We start from the raw sequence: 19764 nt of genomic DNA on the forward strand, positions 1-19764 counted from the left end.
GCCATTACACCACAATGCTACCGACAATAGGGAGGACGTATACTATATAGATGTACAGTACAACGTTCCATTTACTAGTAAGACTATTCATTACTTAATATCACTTTATATGATAGTTTTAAACATATACGTTAGAATACTCGTACAAAAGTTTTTGTACAAGTTTTTCCTCTGGTATTTCTTTTTTTCATGTGGTGTGCATAAATTCCAGTAAGACAAGAATAAACTAACTACAGCATTTTGTCAGCTTCTCGGTGTGCAACAGATGTGACTTAAACACGTGTTGTTGACTTTGTAATTTAATGAAACATCTGCATGGCTATTTTGACAGCACACTCGCTGTTTACACGGATTTCAACTTTTCACAAACGACCGCTTTATTCCTAAAATAGGAAACCAATGTTTGATTGGTTTGTTTAGGTCGGAGTTTGTGTTGACATTCTCTGGTTAATTATTATACCAGGAGAGGTGAACATGTATCAAAATATGGAAAAATATGTAAGATATGTATTAATACTGTATCGTTACTGTGTACAGTATTTCACACTGCAGCTTAGAGAAGAAGAAATAAAGTGTAGAAAGTGAACTGAGCGTAACGGAGCAGGCACACACACTATATTCATCCGCCCAGCTCCAAGCACAACACTGCAATCTTGTGCGGCGCGTGGAGCGAATTCTTCCGCCGAGGTGCGCTGCAACTAGTTCTCGAGCAAGCCTCGTATTTATGAACCAAAATTAAGTTTCTAATTAATGTATGAGAGGAACAAAAATCGTTGTAACACCACATTGTTAAAATTGTTCAGAAATACGTTTGTTGATTAAAAAAAAATACATGTACGTAGCAGTCCAAGTTGTACCCGGTTAGTAATGTGTCGGTCGCGAACGAATCGGCTCTATGAAATGAACGACAAGAGTCGGTTTGAGTCGTTGGGAGCCATCTGGGAGTTAGTGAGTTTTTTCCATAGTCTTTTTCCTTTTAAAAGCGAATGTCATTGGTAAACATGTGTGGCGGCCCGAGCGAGGGGATGGGCGGGGTTAAACAAACGGAGGTGCTCTTTAAAGCCGATTCGTTCATCAGAAATGAAGATCTACTATGACCTGATTTGTCTATTTATTATTTTTTTAAAAATAATACAACATTATATGATAATATCATTTTGTAGATGTTCCTTAAGGTTTAAATAAATACATTTAAATAATATGTAATATTATATAATATGTATTTCCAGCATTCATTCATTTTCTACCGTTTATCTGTTGACACGTGACATCAACAAGGCGGTGGTGGGTCAGTGACCTCATCGTTCTTGTATCGCCTGTATCGGAGTAGCAGATGTTGGCTGTGATATCATCATATTTCACCTAAAAAGAGAGAAACTTATCTCATTTTTGGGTGGCCCTATTTCAGAGCGGGCGGCAACATCCTGTCTCTAGAATAGCGACAGCTCAACTCCCAAATCAGTGGGTGCATAGATTTCAACACCTTTCTACGATATTTCCATGAATCAATATTTTATGCCATTTTTTTCCCATTCAAAAAAAATATGGTGACATGGCAAACCTGATCGTTGCTGGTTCGATTCTCAGTGGGTGCATAGATTTCAACACATTTCTGGGATACTTCCATAATTTAATATTTTCTATGTCATTTTTTTCCTATTGAAAAAAAGGTATGATGACATGGCTGAGGTCGTTGAGTGGTCGTCTCCTAACCTGATGGTTGTTGGTTCGATCCTTAGTGGGTGCCTAGATTTCAACACATTTCTAGGATATTTCCATTATTTAATATTTTCTGTCATTTTTATTCCAGGCATGGTGACATGGCAAACATGATGGTTGCTGGTTCGATCCTCAGTCGGTGCACAGATTTTAACACCATTCTAGGATATTTCCATAATTTTATGTTTTCTGTGTAATTTCTTTCCTATTGAAAAAAAGGCATGGTGACGTGGCAAACCTGACGGCTGCTGGTTCGATCCTTAGTGGGTGCATAGATTTCAACACATTTCTAGTATATGTCCATAATTTAATATTTTTTGTTGCATTTTTTTCCAATTGAAAAGTAATGACGACATGGCTCAGGTCATTGAGTGGCCGTCTCCTAACCTGATGGTTGCTGGTTCGATCCTCAGTGGGTGCATTGATTTCAACACATTTCTAGGATATTTCCATAATTTTATATTTTCTGTAATTTCTTTCCTGTTGAAAAAAAGGTATGGTGACATGGCTTGAGTTGTTGAGTGGTCGTCTCCTAAACTAATGGTTGCTGGTTCAATCCTCAACGGGTGCATAGATTTCAACACATTTCTGGGATATTTCCATAATATAATATTTTCTATGCCATTTTTCCCAATTGAAAAAGGTATGGTGATGTGGCAAATCTGATGGTTGCTGGTTCAATCCTCAGTGGAATATTGCCATAATTTAATATTTTCTGTCATTTTTTTTCTATTTGAAAAAAAAAGGCAGGGTGACATGGCAAACCTGATAGTTGCTGGTTCGATCCTTAGTGGGTGCATAGATTTCAACACCATTCTGAGATATTTCCATAATTTTATGTTTTCTGGATGATTTCTTTCCTATTGAAAAAAAGGCATGGTGACATGGTAAACCTGGCGGTTGCTGGTTCAATCATTAGTGGGTGCCTAGATTTCAACACATTTCTAGGATATTTCCATAATTTAATATTTTCTGTCATTTTTTCCAGGCCTGGTGACATGGCAAACCTGACGGTTGCTGGTTCAATCATTAGTGGGTGCCTAGATTTCAACGCATTTCTAGGATATTTCCATAATTTAATATTTTCTGTCATTTTTTCCAGGCCTGGTGACATGGCAAACCTGGTGGTTGCTGGTTCAATCCTCAGTGGGCGTCTGGATTTCCACACATTTCTAGGATATTTCTATAATTTACTATTATCTGTTATTATATGTATATTATATGTTTTTCCTATTGAAAAAAAGGCATGGTGGCATGACTCAGGTCATTGAGTGGCCGTCCATAACCTAATGGTTGCTGTTTTGATCCTCAGAGGGTGAATAGATTTCAACACATTTCAACATTCATTCTTCAGCAAATGACGGTCATAGACGCTAAAAAAATAACTTACCGAAAAAAAATCTATGCTGTGGTCCGTGCAGCATGTCTGGTGGACGTCAGCACGGGACGCTGGCTTCATGCTGTGGTGAAGCAGGCCACAGAGTTTAAAGACTTGCCCTGACACTCCTACCATTCAAGCAGGAGGAGGACTGTCACTACTAATCTGGTACTTCGCTCTCCTCACGTTCTCCTCACAATCACCTTGACTACTTGAAGCTGCAGTACGCACGTGTCATTACTACTTGACTGTACTTCCATTGAAGGTAAGCAAGCTTATTTACTTCACGACTGTTTTATCCGCAAGAGTCCTTCAGGCTAACATCTAATGTTATGATGGCTATAATGAAAAGTGTTTGAGTTATATGACAACATTAGTGATGCATTCTATGAAGCGCCTACACTTGTTTGAATGTGAAGTTTCCCATTGTCCTTGCAAAAATGTCTGTTGTCCTTGCCCGAGTTAGGTTACAAGTAAGCAAGCATCAATCAGGACAAGGAGAAGAAAAGCTAAATATACCGCGTACATGAACCACTGTCATTATGGCTCACAGAGGTTCTCTGCTTTTGGGTAAAAGCGCACTTTCAATTTGTCCCTTCCCATGACTTTGGGTATTTCAAAGACACGTTGTTAGTGAGTCTAAAACGGCCTTTCGTAATTAGTGTGTGCAAAAGTGCACAATCATAATTGTGATGGTGCAATGTTCTCTGCTTTTTGTAATTTGGTGTGATTTTCCTCATGAAAACATTGGGAAATGACAGTTGTACAAAACACAGTTTAAAAAGCATACTGTAGCTGTGTTAGTTAATTGCAGTTTGATTGATTAGTCAGGTATTGCTAATTGCAACTTCTGGTAATTCAGCTTCCGCCTATTTACATACACTGTAAACACAAATGTTCAAAGTACTTAAATGAATTTAGTTATGCATACTCAAAGTTCTTAAAAAAGTTCTAACAACTTAATTATGTCAAGTTCATTTAACATTTTGAGTACTTTTAACTAATATGTTTTGATTAAATTGAACTATGGCTATACTAAGTAAGATTAACTTAAAAATATAATTTACATACAACTTAAGACGTTGTAAATCTGAATGCTCAAAATAATTAAGTATAGTATAAGTATAAGTATAGTTAACTTAAAATCTTCTTAAAAGTTCTACTTATGAATGTTGATTGCCAGTTGCATTATCTGTCTTTTCAGTTTATTTAACTTGTAATTTTTGATTAATATGAACTTTCTGCAGATTTCGGTAACCTACTTAAAATAATTAACTTGTAGTTAATTAAAATGTAAAAAAGTATCTATTAAACATGAATAAATCAAAGCAAGAATCAATTAAGAATACATCCATTGCGTCCTATGGAAAGAGTTGAAATGAGAACGAAAATTAAAGAATGGAGAATGCACAGCAGAGAGAATGCGAAAAAGAAAGCTATTTCTCTTTTCACCCCAAAATTATATATAAAGTATATCTAATTCATTCATTCATTTTCTACCGCTTTTTTCCTCATGTGGGTCGCGGGGGGTGCTGGAGCCTATCCCAGCTGTCTTCAGGCGAGAGGCAGGGTACACCCTGGACTGGCCGCCAGCCAATCACAGGGCACATATAGACAAACAACCATTCACACTCACATTCATACCTATGGACAATTTGGAGTCGCCAATTAACCTAGCATGTTTTTGGAATGTGGGAGGAAACCGGAGTACCCGGAGAAAACCCACGCATTCACGGGGAGAACATGCAAACTCCACACAGAGATGGCCGAGGGTGGAATTGAACCCTGGTCTCCTAGTTGTGAGGTCTGCGCGCTAACCACTCAACCGCCGTGCCGCTAAGTATATCTCATATCAACTCCAAATATTTAAGCACTGATATACTCAAACGTTTGAGTTTATGAACAAAAAAAAAATGTGGTTACTGATTGCCTTACTTTTTTTGAGTTCTGCTAACTTATTCGGGTTTACAGTATACCTGTATACTGTAATATTTGACAGTCGAAAATAAGGGATTTTCCACAATATCACAAAAAGCATACCGAAACCATAAGCCAAATACATGGTGGGTTATCCATACCATTGACCCCAAGTGGCTACTGTTACCTGCAGAACCGGACAGGTTTTTATTTTTGATGAAAAGCCAAAATGTGGGAAATTGCAGGAAACTAAACAGGAGAGCAAAATATGCAAGGTTCCATGGAAAAAAAACTATTTTCTGGACAAACAATCCGGATTTTAAGTACTATGAAAAGGGAAAAAGACATAAACATAAATTGCAAAATAAAATTGATACAAATCAAGAAGTTATATACACTATTTACAGCTGTGTACATATATACCTTGTTCCATTAACGTACATCTTGCTGTTCGCGTACAAGATGGTGCATGTTTTGTCGTGTTATTAATATGCCGCCTGAGTCCAACTGTGGGCTTAATGTATTTTTATCACAAAACATAGCTTACTAATACATGGAAAAATATGCTTTTATAGTTTTACAATTACACCCTCGGCCATCTCTTGCATGTTCTCCCCGTGCATGCGTGGGTTTTCTCCGGGTACTCCGGTTTCCTCCCACATTCCAAAACATGCTAGGTTAATTGGAGACTGAATGGTTGTTTGTCTATATGTGCCCTGTGATTGGCTGGCGACCAGTCCAGGGTGTACCCCGCCTCTCGCCCGAAGACAGCTGGGATAGGCTCCAGCACCCCCGCGACCCTTGTGAGGAAAAGCGGTAGAAAATGAATGAATGAATGAGTTTTACAATCATAGTAAAACAATTCTACATGCATATCAATGACATGGATACCGCCTTGATATAGTCTGGAAAGTACGGTACCAGTATGACGACTGGTTAGCGACCGGTTAGCGCATCAGGAAATCGAAGGTTCAGCTTTCCGTTGGGACATGTCTGCGTTGAGGTTGCACGTTCTCTCCGTGCATGTGTGGGTTTTCCTCAGGCGATTGTGAGTAAGTGTGAATGATTGTGTATACTGTATGTGCCCAGTGACCTCTCGCCAAAGTCAGCTGGGATTGGTTCCAGCTCACCCGTGACCCTAACGAGTACAAGCAGTATTGGAAACGGATAATAATCCTTAACCTTTGTATGGCTGTTGCATCATTGTCATGCGTCCCTTATCTGTATTCCTCATCCAGTTCAGGGTTGCATGGATTCTAGAGGAGTAATTCCCAGCTGATATTGGCTTAGATTGATTGCCTGTCAATCACCGGGTTTACAATCCGACCAACACATCGCATAAGGAAGTTATTTAGTAACTCCAAATAACCCAACATGCATGTTTTCTGGAAGCTGGCATACCCACAGACAGGGAAAACGTCCTTGGATTCGACCGGAGAGCATTTTGTCAACAAAACCGCTAGAACCGCCCTTGACTGAATGTCATCTTGCAAAATGTAATAGAAAATATTATAGTGTCACACGCCGACACTAACCAAAAATAGAGCAGGACATTTACAGGAAGGATGTGAGAAATACACAGAAAGTGGTCTCTGTAGGCCGATTAGGTTGGCAAATGGCGTCAGAGACATCTGTGCACAAGGAATGTTCTGTGATTCAGAAGCCAGCCGAGGTGGTTGATGTGGTTGCTGTGCTCAGCGCCACGGATTTGCCAAATGTAGCATGAGGTCAGGAGGAATTCCGCGTCGGTACCCACCTATCCTCGCTGCCTGTCAGTAATGAATGACATGCTTTCAAAGAAAGACGCAGGAGAGGATATGCGACAGGCGGTTGTGTCAGGTCATTTTTTTTTTTAGACACTGTGTGATGCTATTTCCGCCCGATGATGATTTAGCCACACTTGACTCGATTACCGTATTTTTGAACTCTTATAAATTGGCAAGGCAGATCTACAACAGCACTGCAACAACATAATAACACAAACAATGAACGCCTCATTTGTCTACCGAAGATTATCTAGTGTGGCCATTGCTTAACTGTACCATAAAATGATACAATATATGCAATTGTGCATGAACTGGGAAAAAGAGAAAAATTCAGGAAATTTAAGGGGAAATCTGGTGATTTTCAACAGAAAATAAGGAATGTTTTCTGGAAAATATGAAAAATCTGGTCTTGAACAGAAAAAAGGGAAATGTTCTGTAAAAGAGAGTCTGGTCTTAAACTGAATATTAAGGGAAATCTTCCAGAAAATAAGAAAAATTCTGGGTTTCAATAAAAAAAATAATGGAATTTTCCCAAAATTAAATGAAAATAGGGGAAAATTATGGAAATTCTGGTGTTCAACAGAAAATAAGAGACAGTATCCAGAAAATTAAACAACATAATTCTGGCCTTGGGCTGCACGGCGGTCGAGTGGTTAGTGCGCAGACCTCACAGCTAGGACACCCGAGTTCAATCCCACCGTCAGCCATCTCTGTGTGGAGTTTGCATGTTCTCCCCGTGCATGCGTGGGTTTTCTCCGGGTACTCCGGTTTCCTCCCACATTCCAAAAACATGCTAGGTTAATTGGCGACTCCAAATTGTCCATAGGTATGAATGTGAGTGTGAATGGTTGTTTGTCTATATGTGCCCTGTGATTGGCTGGCCACCAGTCCAGGGTGTACCCCGCCTCTCGCCCGAAGACAGCTGGGATAGGCTCCAGTCTCAAACTGAAAATTGCGGGAAATTTTCCAGAAAATAAGGAACATTCTGGGTTTCATTAAAAAAAATAATGGCATTTTCCCAAAAATTAAAAGAAAATAGGGAAAAATTATGGAAATTCTGGTGTTCAACAGAAAATAAGAGACAGTATCCAGAAAATTAAACAACATAATTCTGGCCTTCAACAAAAATTAAGGGAGATTTTCTGGAAAATGAGCAAAAATGTATGGCAATGAAGGAAATTCTGATCTTTGACAGAAAATCATAGAATTAGGGAAAATCTGGTAAATTTCTGGTCTTCAACAGAAAATAAGGGAAATTATGGTCCATCCATCCATGTTCTATACCGCTTATCATCACAAGGGTCGTGGGTATGCTGGAGCCTATCCCAGCTGTCCTCGGACGAGAGGTGGGGTACACCCTGGACTGGTGGCCAGCCAATCACAGGGCACATATAGACAAACAACCATTCACACTCACATTCATACCTATGGACAATTTGGAGTCGCCAATTAACCTAGCATGTTTTTGGAATGTGGGAGGAAACCGGAGTACCCGGAGAAAACCCACGCATGCACGGGGAGAACATGCAAACTCCACACAGAGATGCCAAGCAGAGAATCGAACCCAGGTTTTCCTGATTTCCTGACTGTGTGGCCAACGTCCTAACCACTCGTCCACCGTGTGGGTAAATTTTGGTCTTCAACAGAAAATACGAGACATTTTCCGGAAGGATGGATGGGTGATCCATAATACCACTGCCTTTGTTCTCAAGTCTTTCCCTGCTGCAGACAAAATGGTCTGCTCCACTCGGCTAAACACAGCAGAAGCATGTGTATAGCATATAACGTATACTTTCTATGTACATATAGTACAGCGGTTATGACACCTTACAGTGTTCCATTGTCAGTCATCATATTATTCATGTATAAAATGATGCATAATTGTACAATACTACATTCCATCAGACGTGCCAAGAATGAGAAAAGGCTAACAGGTCCTGGGAGGAGATGTTGTGGTAGCGCTGTGGACTGATCCTCCCATGTCTTTAAACCTTCTGCCAGCATACTGCAGTCCATGATGCCATGTTTATACTGCAGTTTTTCCCATCCCTGTATAGTGTACACGTTGTTATTTAGTGGCCTGTGGACCCACGTTTGGGTCCATCAGAGACGACTGCATTGCATACTGTAATGTCCAGTGTGAATCTTCATGGAAGAATCAGATTGCTTTTAGTATCAGGACTTAGCTGCTGTGACCCTGAAGAAGACAAGCGGAATAGAAATATGATGGGTGGACAATAAGTACTGACTAGGCTGTGATTTTGTTTTGTCATGGAAGGTTTAAGCCAAGTTGGACTGCACTGAGGGGAGCCACCCTACTAAACAGCCATGTTGCTCTGGCCACTGTGGACTTTCATTTTGTTGCTGATTCCATTGGATGCTGCAGAAAAGGAAGAAGATGTCCGAGCAGGTAAAGGAAACACGGCTCTCCACAATATTCATTCATTCATTCATTTTCTACCGCTTTTTGCTCTCCACAATATGTCATACAAAATATTAGAGATGTGCTTTTCACTCATTTCTGCTCCGCAATGTTTCCAGGTATTTTTAGTCTGCCCTGGTTGTTGATGCTCTTCAGGACACGATGGCTATTCAAGTTCCCTGAACCCCTGAATTTTTGTAATTCCACATTTTCCATGCAAAAATTCCCACTGAAAATTAAGAATCAAAAACATCAATCAAAAAATGTAATTTAATTTAATTTAATTTAATTTAATTTAATTTAATTTAATTTAATTTAATTTAATTTAATTTAATTTAATTTAATTTAATTTAATTTAATTTAATTTAATTTAATTTAATTTAATTCTAAATGAATTTAATTAAATTCCACATTCCTGACATTTTTCAACGGATTCAAACCATTCCATCATGCAAACATTCAGAATATTGATCTATTTTCGACATTCCAAAACATCCTCCTTTCCTCTAGAATTCCATATATTCTAACCTTAAAGTTCCCACTCAAATAAAAAGTCCTTTTTCCACATTTTTCACCCAACATCAACAACATTCAGACAGAACATCTTCACCGTAAAGTGCCACAATAAGTGAAATTCCACAAAGTAGGATTCAATATTAATTAATGAAATATTTTTGTAGTTTGAACCTGTTTGACCTTCTAAATCGTTTTTTGTACCATTAATAGAGCCTTTTAGACATGAATAGCACCCCTCTAGTCACCTTTAGACTTGTATTACCCAGTATAGTAGACATAATAATAGAAAATAAGCCATCTTAGACATAAATAAGACAGGTTAGCATTGACAGCGTACTTCCTGGTTGCTATTGTCTCATTAATGTAACGTTACTGGCACCTAGAGTGTAGAATACTGCCCTACTGTGATGTTAATGTCATTCAATACCAAAGCGTAGTTATACGTTTTTATCACTGCCAACGCCCAATCCCAGCAACGTATATATAAAATGGCCACAAGGGGGCACAAGTGCATTTGATAAGAGGTTGGCAGAGATTATGTGGGTGGAAAAAACACTTGTCAGGAAGTAGGAATGGAGAGACCATGGAGGAGTGTAGCGTGCATTGTAGGGAAATCTTAATGCATGCGCACACACAGTAAATGTGAAAATACTAATTACTTCATGGTGTTGTATTTTTAAATAAATTGTTATTTTGATGTTAAACAACCCCTTTTTGTGTGTGTGTTGGTAAAAGTTATGCTTGAAATGCATCTTTTCACAAAAAGCAAATTTTCTTCCTTTTCTTGTTGGGAGCTGATATTTTCCTGAAACTTACCGATGTTCGACTGCTGATTACTAAAGAATGGTAAAAGGAACAAACAAACTTTTTTTGTTCTGACGAAAGATGAGAGTCCAATCTTCCTTTTGGTAGGGTCCATGTTAGGGATCGACTGATATGTTTTTTTTTCGAGCCAATCCGATACCGATTCATAGCCGATGTTGCTTGGGCCAATATTTGTGGCCGATACTGCTTTTGCTCCCTCAATTTATATGAAAACAAATATTTATTGAAATGTAAGCACTGAACACAGTTGGATTCTGCTGTCTTAAAGACACATTTAAACGGCATTATAAACTTTAAAAGGAATAAATATTCAACCATGTGCAAAAAATTTCTGTCGTAGTTTAAGTTCTATCTAGCATCGATGTGATGACTGCTCCTCCGCAGTGAGACGCACCCACGTATCGGCCGATACCGATTCAAGTAAAGAACGCAAATATCGGCCCGATATATCGGCTGGCCGAAGTATCGGTCGATCCTTCGTCCATGTTTATATAGGCATCGACCACAACATTCTGTGTGCCTTGAAAAATCAGTCAAAATGGTCTAACATACCTGGTACTGAAAGGGGTTGTTTTTAAAAAATGGCCGGGATTGAAGGAGTTAACAAGGAGAGAACCCATGCAGTGAACTTTCACACAGGAGCTGCTGTCGGCCACTCTTAATATTGCTAACCCGTTGCTAGAACTCAGATAACAGTCGACTCTACGAGCTAACGTTGACACACATCACTTATTAGGTTCCTTATGCTTATTCTTGTTCATCTCTGTGTGTGTTTGTAAGGGTGCAGCACAGCGGTCAATGACTTGGTCTACATCGTTGATGGTTCGTGGAGTGTCGGCGTTGCAGATTTCGACACCGCCAAGCAATGGCTTATCAACATCACCAGCCAGTTTGACATCAGTTCCCACTATACACAGGTATGCGTATGAACATTTATATACTAAAACTGTACAATGAAACCTCTACATCTACGCTGGTTAAAACAGTGACAAAGACTGCAACATGGATCATCACTGAGCGTTGGTGTCTTGATTGAGGACAACTTTTTTGTCTTTGTCTACCAAAGGTCGCCGTGATTCAGTACAGTGACAATCCTCGACTAGAGATCCCTCTGGGAAAACACCAAAATGCCGCAGACCTCATCCGGGCCATAAAAGCCATCACTTACATGGGAGGGAACACACAGGTAGGCACCAGGGGCACTAGGAGTGGGCATTATCCAAATATCGATAGTATCAAATAGTACCAATAGTATCAGAAATACTATCAGAAATATCTGAGTAATTGAAACACACATCACAAACAACAACAGCAAAAATTAACAGAAAATAGAATAAAGCCAAACAAAACAATTGATGAAATAGTAATTTTGGGAAAATTAGGTTGTAAAAAAAGTCACAAGAATATAGTTAAAATATTATCGAAATAAAGTCATAATTGCGAGAAGAACATTTTCAGAGAGATAGGGGAAATAGTTGGAAAACGAGAAAAATGTTAAAGTACTATGAGGAAAAAAGTAGTATTGTATTAAGGAAAAAAGGTGCAATTTTAACTAAATGACAATATATTAAGTATATTTTATATATTATATAATGCAGTAATATTATGAGCTAAAATAATGTTAAAATGTGTTAATGTTAAAATAATGTCAAAATAATAAATGTTAATTTGTACTTATAATATTATGGGAATAACGTCATAATATTTACAAAGATTATTTAAAAAGATATTATATTATATAATATTTGGAACCCCTGCAGCAAAAATTGATAAAAGATTTAATAGTTTTTTAAATTAATAGTTTTTTATTTTATTTTTTATCAATACTTTTACAACTGTATCACAAAGATAAATTTGTTCTTGGGCTGCAGGGTGGATTAGTGGTTTGCATGTTGGCCTCCACAGATTCAAACCTCTGTTGGGCATCTCTGTGTGGTGTTTAGGTGTGTTCTCCAGCTTCCTCCCACATGCATGTTAGGGTAAATTGTCCAGTGAGTGTGTTTGTCTATATGTTCCCCGCAATTCAAGTCAGCTGGGATAGGCTCCAGCATACCCCCCGCAACCGTAGTGAGGATAAGTGGCATCGAAAATGGATGGATGGAGTTTTTTCTTGAAATACACAGTATATACTGTAACATATTAGCATATCTACAGTATGTGTTGGATTACAAAAATACCAAAATGGCCAAAGTTTGGACACCCATGAACTAAATGAACAAGGCAGATACAATATTGACCTGACTTGACCTGTTCTAAAACTGACTTTGTCTGTTTTGTAGACGGGGAGAGCCATTCGGTTCGCTGTGGACCACGTGTTCTCCACCTCCCAGCGAACCAGCCCAGTCAAGAACCGCATCGCCGTGGTGGTCACGGATGGAAAATCCCAGGATGATGTAGTAAATATTATTTGACTGTTTAATGGCTGTATTCTGTCTATTCTTTAGGTGGTATTCAGATTACGAACTTGCTCGGTTCCTAGGTGGATGCCAGCATGGAGGCACGCGTTCAAAGCATTACAGTGTTTGCAGTCGGCGTTGGGAATGAGATCGCTAACTCTGAGCTAGTTTCCATTGCCAACAAACCATCTTCCGCTTATGTTCTGTACGCCGAGGACTACACAACCATTGATCGTATCCGAGACTCGATGGAACAGAAACTCTGCGAAGGTCAGAATATTTCGACATTTGTCATTTTACTCCTAACGCCAAATGCTGAAACAAGGCGATGCTTACCAAAAACCGTTGATATCCAATGTTTTATTGTTCATGCCTTGCGGGCATTGAACTAGTTCTCTAATTTATTTACCATTTTCCCTTCAGAGTCTGTGTGTCCCACAAGAATACCCGTGGCATCTCGAGATGAGAAAGGCTTTGAGTTAATGCTGGGAATGAACATCCAGACCAAAGCTAAGAAAATTCCTGGTTCTCTAGTGTCCGAGTCAGCCTTTGGTCTTACCACAGCCAGTGACATTACTGAGAAAACCAGGTATCATGTCTGATCTGCATCTAATTTCACTGAAGGGGTGTAACGGTTCACTAATGTTTTTACGTATTTCTACTCGACTCTACCGTAATACAATGCATATCTTTTCACTAGAGAGATTTTCCCAGAGGGCCTTCCTCCGTCTTATGTTTTTGTTGCCACCATCCGTTTGAAGGGGATCTCGGAAAAGTTAAACTTTGACCTGTGGAGAGTGCTGTCCAAAGACAAAGAGATCCAAGCTGCGGTGAGCTTGAACGGGAAAGACAAAACTGTCACTTTCACCACGACGAGCATCGCCAACAAGGAGCAGAAGATTGTCTTTAATTTGGGACTTCAGGTGGGTGAAGTTAGACACTTAATTTTGGTAATGGTAATGGTTTTATTTCATTTGAACATGCATCAGATTACAATTGAATGCATCACATAATCAGTTCACAGTTCCACATGTCCAAAAGAAGTAGGAAGAAGCAAAGCTTATTAAATCCTACCCCTCCATCTGGTACTTTTACAATCAGTAACTGTTACATTTGTTCACTTCCTGCTTTCCATAATACAGTTTAAGGTTTCTTTTTTGTTTGTTTTTCGTTTTTTTAAATAATGTACCTCGTACCGAAGTACAAGGTGATATGACCATACAATGACATAATGGGTACCATAGTAACTGTCAATATAGTGATATATCCTTGTATTTAGCAAACATTAACTGCTTGTATTGTTTCTTGAATTGGATCATCGTTGTGCATTGTTTGAGTTCCTTACTCAATCCATTCCATAGTTTGATTCCACATACTGAAATGCTATGGCTTTTTAACGTAGTCCTAGCATATAAGTGTTTCAAATGTACTTCTTCCCTGAGATCATATTTCTCCTCTCTTGTAGAGAAGTATTGGATGACATTTTTAGCGAACTGGTTGTCTTTAGCCTTATGCATTATCGTAGCTGTTTGAAGATTAACTATATCAACAAGTTTAAGTATTTGTGATTTTAGAAATAAGGAGTTAGTATGTTCTGATTAGACCAGAAATATGTCACTTTGTTACTTTACTGTCTTTTTTTCAAGGCTTAAACCCACAGAAGGACAAGAACACAGAGCAGGTATTGTTTCGCTTGTTCCCCCATCATCTGAAAATGACAAACCACAGCCTACCACTGTGCACCGCATCAAAATGAATCAAATCAAACAAGGGCAAAAAAAACATAATTGCACCCCTGTTCAATGCTGCACATTGAGGTCTAGGTGTGTTAGGAATGAGGGGGTGTGTACATTTGGAAAAAATAACCTGGCGGGATATGTTATTACCTCAAACTGCCATGGAAATGGAGGCATGGGTTCCAAGTCCATCAGCCACCAGCAAGTTTCCACCAGGGGAATATACTGTCGTGGTTTAGAAACATTTTCTTGGAGCCCTTCTCTGGCATCCGTGAATGCTGATCATTCATCGTCATTCGTGCTATTCTGCACCACAATTTTTCTATTTATTTTTAATTAAAATTGAGTAATGTCCATTTTTGCAATTGTTTTCCCATTAAAGGTCTGAACCTTTTGCCTTCAATCGATCGGATTGAATGACAACCGCTGGGGCAATGGTCGTTTGGTCATGGACCTATCTGTTTATTTCTCATGCTTCACTCCGCCCACAGCTTTCATTGCAAATTCCAATCATATTTTTCTCAAAATTAACTAAACTTGAAACACTTATATGCTAGGACTACGTTAAAAAGCCATAGCATTTCAGTATGTGGAATCAAACTATGGAATGGATTGAGTAAGGAACTCAAACAATGCACAACGATGAGCCAATTCAAGAAACAATACAAGCAGTTGATGTTTGCTAAATACAAGGATGAAGAGTCTTCAACCAGTCATGATGTGCTATATATATCACAATATTGACAGTTACTATGGTACCCATTATATCATTGTATGGTCATACCACCTCGTACTTCAGTACGGGACAAAAAAATACAAAATTAAAAAAAAAAAAAAAAAAAATTAAACTATATTAGGAAAGCAGGAAGTGAACAAATGTAACAGTTACTGATTGTAATAGTACCAGATGGAGGGGTAGGATATAATAAGCTTTGCTTCTTCCTACTCCTTTTGGACATGTGGAACTGTGAACTGATTATGTGAGGCATTCAATTGTAATCTGATGCATGTTCAAATGAAATAAAAATATTACCATTACCATAATCCACACTGAAACCCATGCATTAAAAATGATAAGAATATGAGTCGAGTACTATTGACATACCACTGTTATCACAGGTGTCATAGAGAGCAGGTCAAGGCAGTTGATTATTGTTTGATTTTGGTCAAACCAAGTTTTTTTTTTTTTTTTTGTAAATACCATCAGGCTCTGTATGATGGGATGTGGCATCAGCTGAAAATCCTGGTGAGGCCCAGCCAGGTCACCAGCTTCCTTGACGATCAACGCATCCAGGAAATACCTTTGGAGCCAGTGGAGCCCATTTATATCAACGGGAAGACACAAGTGGCAAAAAGGCGAGGAACAGATGTTACTGTACCTGTAAGTACGAATCATAATGTTGAATCTAAAGTAGGGCTACACGGTGACCGTGTGGTTAGCGAGCAGACGTCACAGCTAGGAGACCAGGGTTCAATTCCACCCTCGGCCATCTCTGTGTGGAGTTTGCATGTTCTCCCCGTGCATGCGTGGGTTTTCTCCGGGTACTCCGGTTTCCTCCCACATTCCAAAAACATGCTAGGTTAATTGGCGACTCCAAATTGTCCATAGTTGTGAATGTGAGTGTGATTGGTTGTTTGTCTATATGTGCCCTGTGATTGGCTGGCCACCAGTCCAGGGTGTACCCCGCCTTTTGCTCCAACACCCCCATGACCCTTGTGAGGAAAAGCGGTATAAAATGAATGAATGAATGAATCTAAAGTACCGCAAAAGAGAGACTCCATTGAGCATCTCAGTCTTTGTATAAAATACTGAAAAATCAGTACTGTATTTAACTCATTTGCTCAGGGAGTCATTTATACATCATTACAAGAGGTGATGATGCAACTCCACAATGGAAGACATCATGTTTGCTCCAGTTTGAAGCTCAAAAATAAGGCCACAAGATGGCAAAAGTGCATGTTATAAAAGGTGTCTCGGCTTGTTGTGTGAATGAAGATATGCATTGAAGGAAAATTTTAACACATGCACATGCGTGCACACTCGCACACACTTCAGTTGCAAATGTGAAAATTGTAACTAGTGCATGATGTTATATTTGTAATATATGTTTATATTGATGTAAACAACAATTTTTGTGTTCTTTATGTTGTGGCATTGTTGTTTAGACATTTTAGCTAAGTATTATATGGCTATATTTGTGTCAAAGTGAAAGTCATGCTTGAAATGTACCTATCCTTTTTTCCTCCCTTTTCTTGTTGAGAACTGATATTTTGCTGAAACTTGCCTATGTTATACTGTTGATTACTTTTTCTTCTTCTTTCTCTTTCGGCTTTTCCCTTCAGGGGTCGCACAGCAAATCAATCTCCTCCATCCAACCATGTCTTCTGCATCTGTCTCTCTCACACCAACTACCCTCATGTCCTCCTTCACTACATCCATAAACCTCCTCTTTGGCCTTCTTATACACCTCCTACCTGGCAGCTCTAAACGCAGCATCCTTCTACCAATATATTCACTATCTCTCCTCTGGACATGTCCCAACCATCTCAGTCTGGCCTCTCTGACTTTATCTCCAAGGCCTCTAACATGTAATGTCCCTCTGATGTACTCGTTCCTGATCCTATCCATCATGGTCACTCCCAATGAGAACCTCAGCATACTCACCTCTGCTACCTCCAGTTTTGCTTCCTGTCTTTTCCTCAGTGGCACTGTCTCAAGACTTAACAACATCGCTCGTCTCACCACAGTTTTGTGTACCTTTCCTGTGTCTAAGTAAAGTTATACTTGAAATGTACCTTTTCACAAAAAGTTGGTTTTCTCCCTTTTCTAGTCGGGAACTGATATTTTCCTGAAACTTACCTATGTTCTACTGCTGATTACTAAAGAACAGAAAACTTTTTTTTTCTGATGAAAGCCTAGAGTCTAATCTATGCTAAGTCTTTTGGTAGGTTCAATTTATGTAGCCATGGAACAAATTTTTGGTGTGCCCTGAAAAGTCAAAATCATCTAAAAATGGCTGGTACTGAAAGGGTTGTCTTTTGAAAACTGGCTGGGATTGAATGAGTTCGAATGATAATGCAAGATGATCGAAGTGGAAACGAGTGCTTATAGCAACTGGTGCGTTGAAGGACCCCCGAACAAGGACCCCCGAAATCTCAATGCTTAACGCATAAAGACATAAAATTGTGGGATTATTTTTTTTTTAAATGCTTTATGAATCATTACCGACATTTGATGAATCAGGAAGAAAAAATATATACATTAGCTAACCAAAAATCTGTGATATATATAATAGGGTCAATCAAAATGATGAAGGCATGTGTCTGATGATATTTAGATGGAGATTCAGAAATTACGTCTCTACTGCGATCCTCTTCAGAGCGAGAGAGAGACCGCCTGCGAGATCTTCTCTGTGGTAAAAACCTTTAACCTGTGCACTCATGTAAAAGTTCCACATCCAGGGATTATACTTATGCATGAAGTTATCCTGAAAATAACCTTCTCTTACTTTCTTATTCTCTTTTGCCGATGGTTCTCAGGATGATGAAAGGGTAAGTGAAATGACATTCCCAATATCTCTAATATTTTATTCATCAGTGCTTCCATATTCAGTCAGATGTTCTAAAAAGCAGGGATGTTGCTGATCTGATAAGCTAAAAAAGAAATCATTGAATTAATATGCAGTGTTGGAAGTCATGATGTAATTGCATTTGGTACCTATCATAACTATGAAATCCAAAATATAAAAACTTTTAAGTCAAATACATCTTATCACCAGTGAATTTATGCTCCTCAGTCAGCCATTGTTGGTTGAACTTGTTGAACTGTTTTGCTTGGACCAACCAATCAGAATACAGAAAAAAATGCTGATGTTGCTGGCTGGAAGTGAATCTGAAATCTGATTGGCTCAAGAAACCAGCATATTGCTAATCGTGTTTGAGTGACATGGGCCAGCACGAAGGATTCTGAAGGCCCAGGGCAGATTACATTGACATGGCAACACATAGAAGCTGAAAACTGATTGGACATAAAAATTCTAAAATACACATACACAAGATACAGAAGATAATAAACAGTACTGAATAAATATGTAATATATATTCATATTTTTTATGTGTTTTGAGCTTGTTTCAAACAGCCTATCCTTGTTTCTTCAGTGTTCTCTGACTCGAAAAACCACAATAGCGGAAGATGAAGACTGCAACTGTGTAGTGGGACCTCCTGGCCAGCGTGGCCCAGCAGGACGCATGGTAAAAATGGCCTTACACAATCCACACCTACAACACCACACACACAGTAGGATTCTTTTAACAGAAAAGAGACACAATATCAACTAAATCAAGAGAAAAAAACCATAAGAGTACATTATGGTGCTGAAGTGATAACTTGATCGGGCAGTTCTACAGTGATTTTCAATGTATACAACCGATTTCAAATTAGTCAAATGGCTACAAATTGGGTCTGTGTAATAAAACTGTCAATTTTGCATTTCTTTGTAAGAAAATAGTTTTTTTTTAATTCTGCAGGGAGAGAAAGGAAATGCAGGAGCTGTTGGTAAGCCTGTGAGTACTGCAAGTTTATTTATAATACGCACATGAACTGTGAATTCATTTATGTGATGTATTCCATTGTAAACCGATGCATGGTCAAATAAAAGTAAATCATTACCACTACCATAAAGCAATCAGAAAGCTACCCATAACAAAAGATGAAAAACAAACATACAAAAACAAGAATGAATACATAGTGTGGAAGTTAGTAGGATACATGTACCAATACAAGTTTAAAATGAAAAAAAAAACAACAACATTTTAAAGTATTTCATTTCTATCTGAGCAGAGCATTTATTGGGTTGCTGTAATGACGTCAGCCTCCCACTGGGATCTGGATCCTGTGGCTCCTTCTTGTGGACAGCACTGCAGCACCATCCACCATTTTCTGTGCTCCTTGTCCTCCAATTAAATGGTTTTCTCAAATGAAATGCATTTAAAATGTTAGATTTTTTATATTTCAAACTCACATTGGTACATGTTTGTATATTTCTGGAGATAAACCTTTGGTCCTCACAGACTCGTTTTTTTTTTTTTT

The 19764-nt window shown here is 38.7% G+C and overlaps 2 protein-coding genes across 2 annotated transcripts in view; both read left to right on the top strand.

Annotated features, from left to right (window-relative positions):
* The first annotated feature begins 3326 nt into the window (after window positions 1-3326).
* On the top strand, window positions 3327-17211 carry LOC131109026 (collagen alpha-1(XXI) chain-like). The gene is made up of 10 exons (XM_058060556.1): window positions 3327-3362; window positions 9059-9190; window positions 11324-11460; window positions 11610-11729; window positions 12823-12939; window positions 13023-13209; window positions 13363-13528; window positions 13640-13862; window positions 15883-16056; window positions 17019-17211. The coding sequence occupies exons 2-10, from the start codon at window positions 9109-9111 to the stop codon at window positions 17115-17117; spliced, it is 1305 nt and encodes a 434-aa protein (XP_057916539.1). The 5' UTR covers window positions 3327-3362; window positions 9059-9108; the 3' UTR covers window positions 17118-17211.
* Window positions 17212-18013: 802 nt separating this feature from the next.
* LOC131109145 (collagen alpha-1(XXII) chain-like) overlaps window positions 18014-19764 on the top strand; it is a 60026-nt gene continuing 58275 nt past the window's right edge. Inside the window, exons 1-4 of the mRNA XM_058060809.1 lie at window positions 18014-18091; window positions 18216-18227; window positions 18801-18926; window positions 19203-19238. Coding sequence (XP_057916792.1) covers window positions 18014-18091; window positions 18216-18227; window positions 18801-18926; window positions 19203-19238 — 252 coding nt within the window. The remainder of the gene's footprint in view (window positions 18092-18215; window positions 18228-18800; window positions 18927-19202; window positions 19239-19764) is intronic.

The sequence above is a fragment of the Doryrhamphus excisus genome, chromosome 21 (genome assembly GCF_030265055.1).
Source record: "Doryrhamphus excisus isolate RoL2022-K1 chromosome 21, RoL_Dexc_1.0, whole genome shotgun sequence".
NCBI classification, from domain to species: Eukaryota; Metazoa; Chordata; class Actinopteri; order Syngnathiformes; family Syngnathidae; genus Doryrhamphus; species Doryrhamphus excisus.

Coding starts and splice junctions, on each gene's coding strand:
- LOC131109026 (XM_058060556.1), top strand. CDS start 9,109: ATGTTGCTCTGGCCACTGTGGACTTTCATTTTGTTGCTGATTCCATTG. Junction 12,940..13,022: donor GAAAATCCCAGGATGATGTA/GTAAATATTATT, acceptor CTCGGTTCCTAG/GTGGATGCCAGCATGGAGGC. Junction 16,057..17,018: donor GAACAGATGTTACTGTACCT/GTAAGTACGAAT, acceptor TTTTCCCTTCAG/GGGTCGCACAGCAAATCAAT.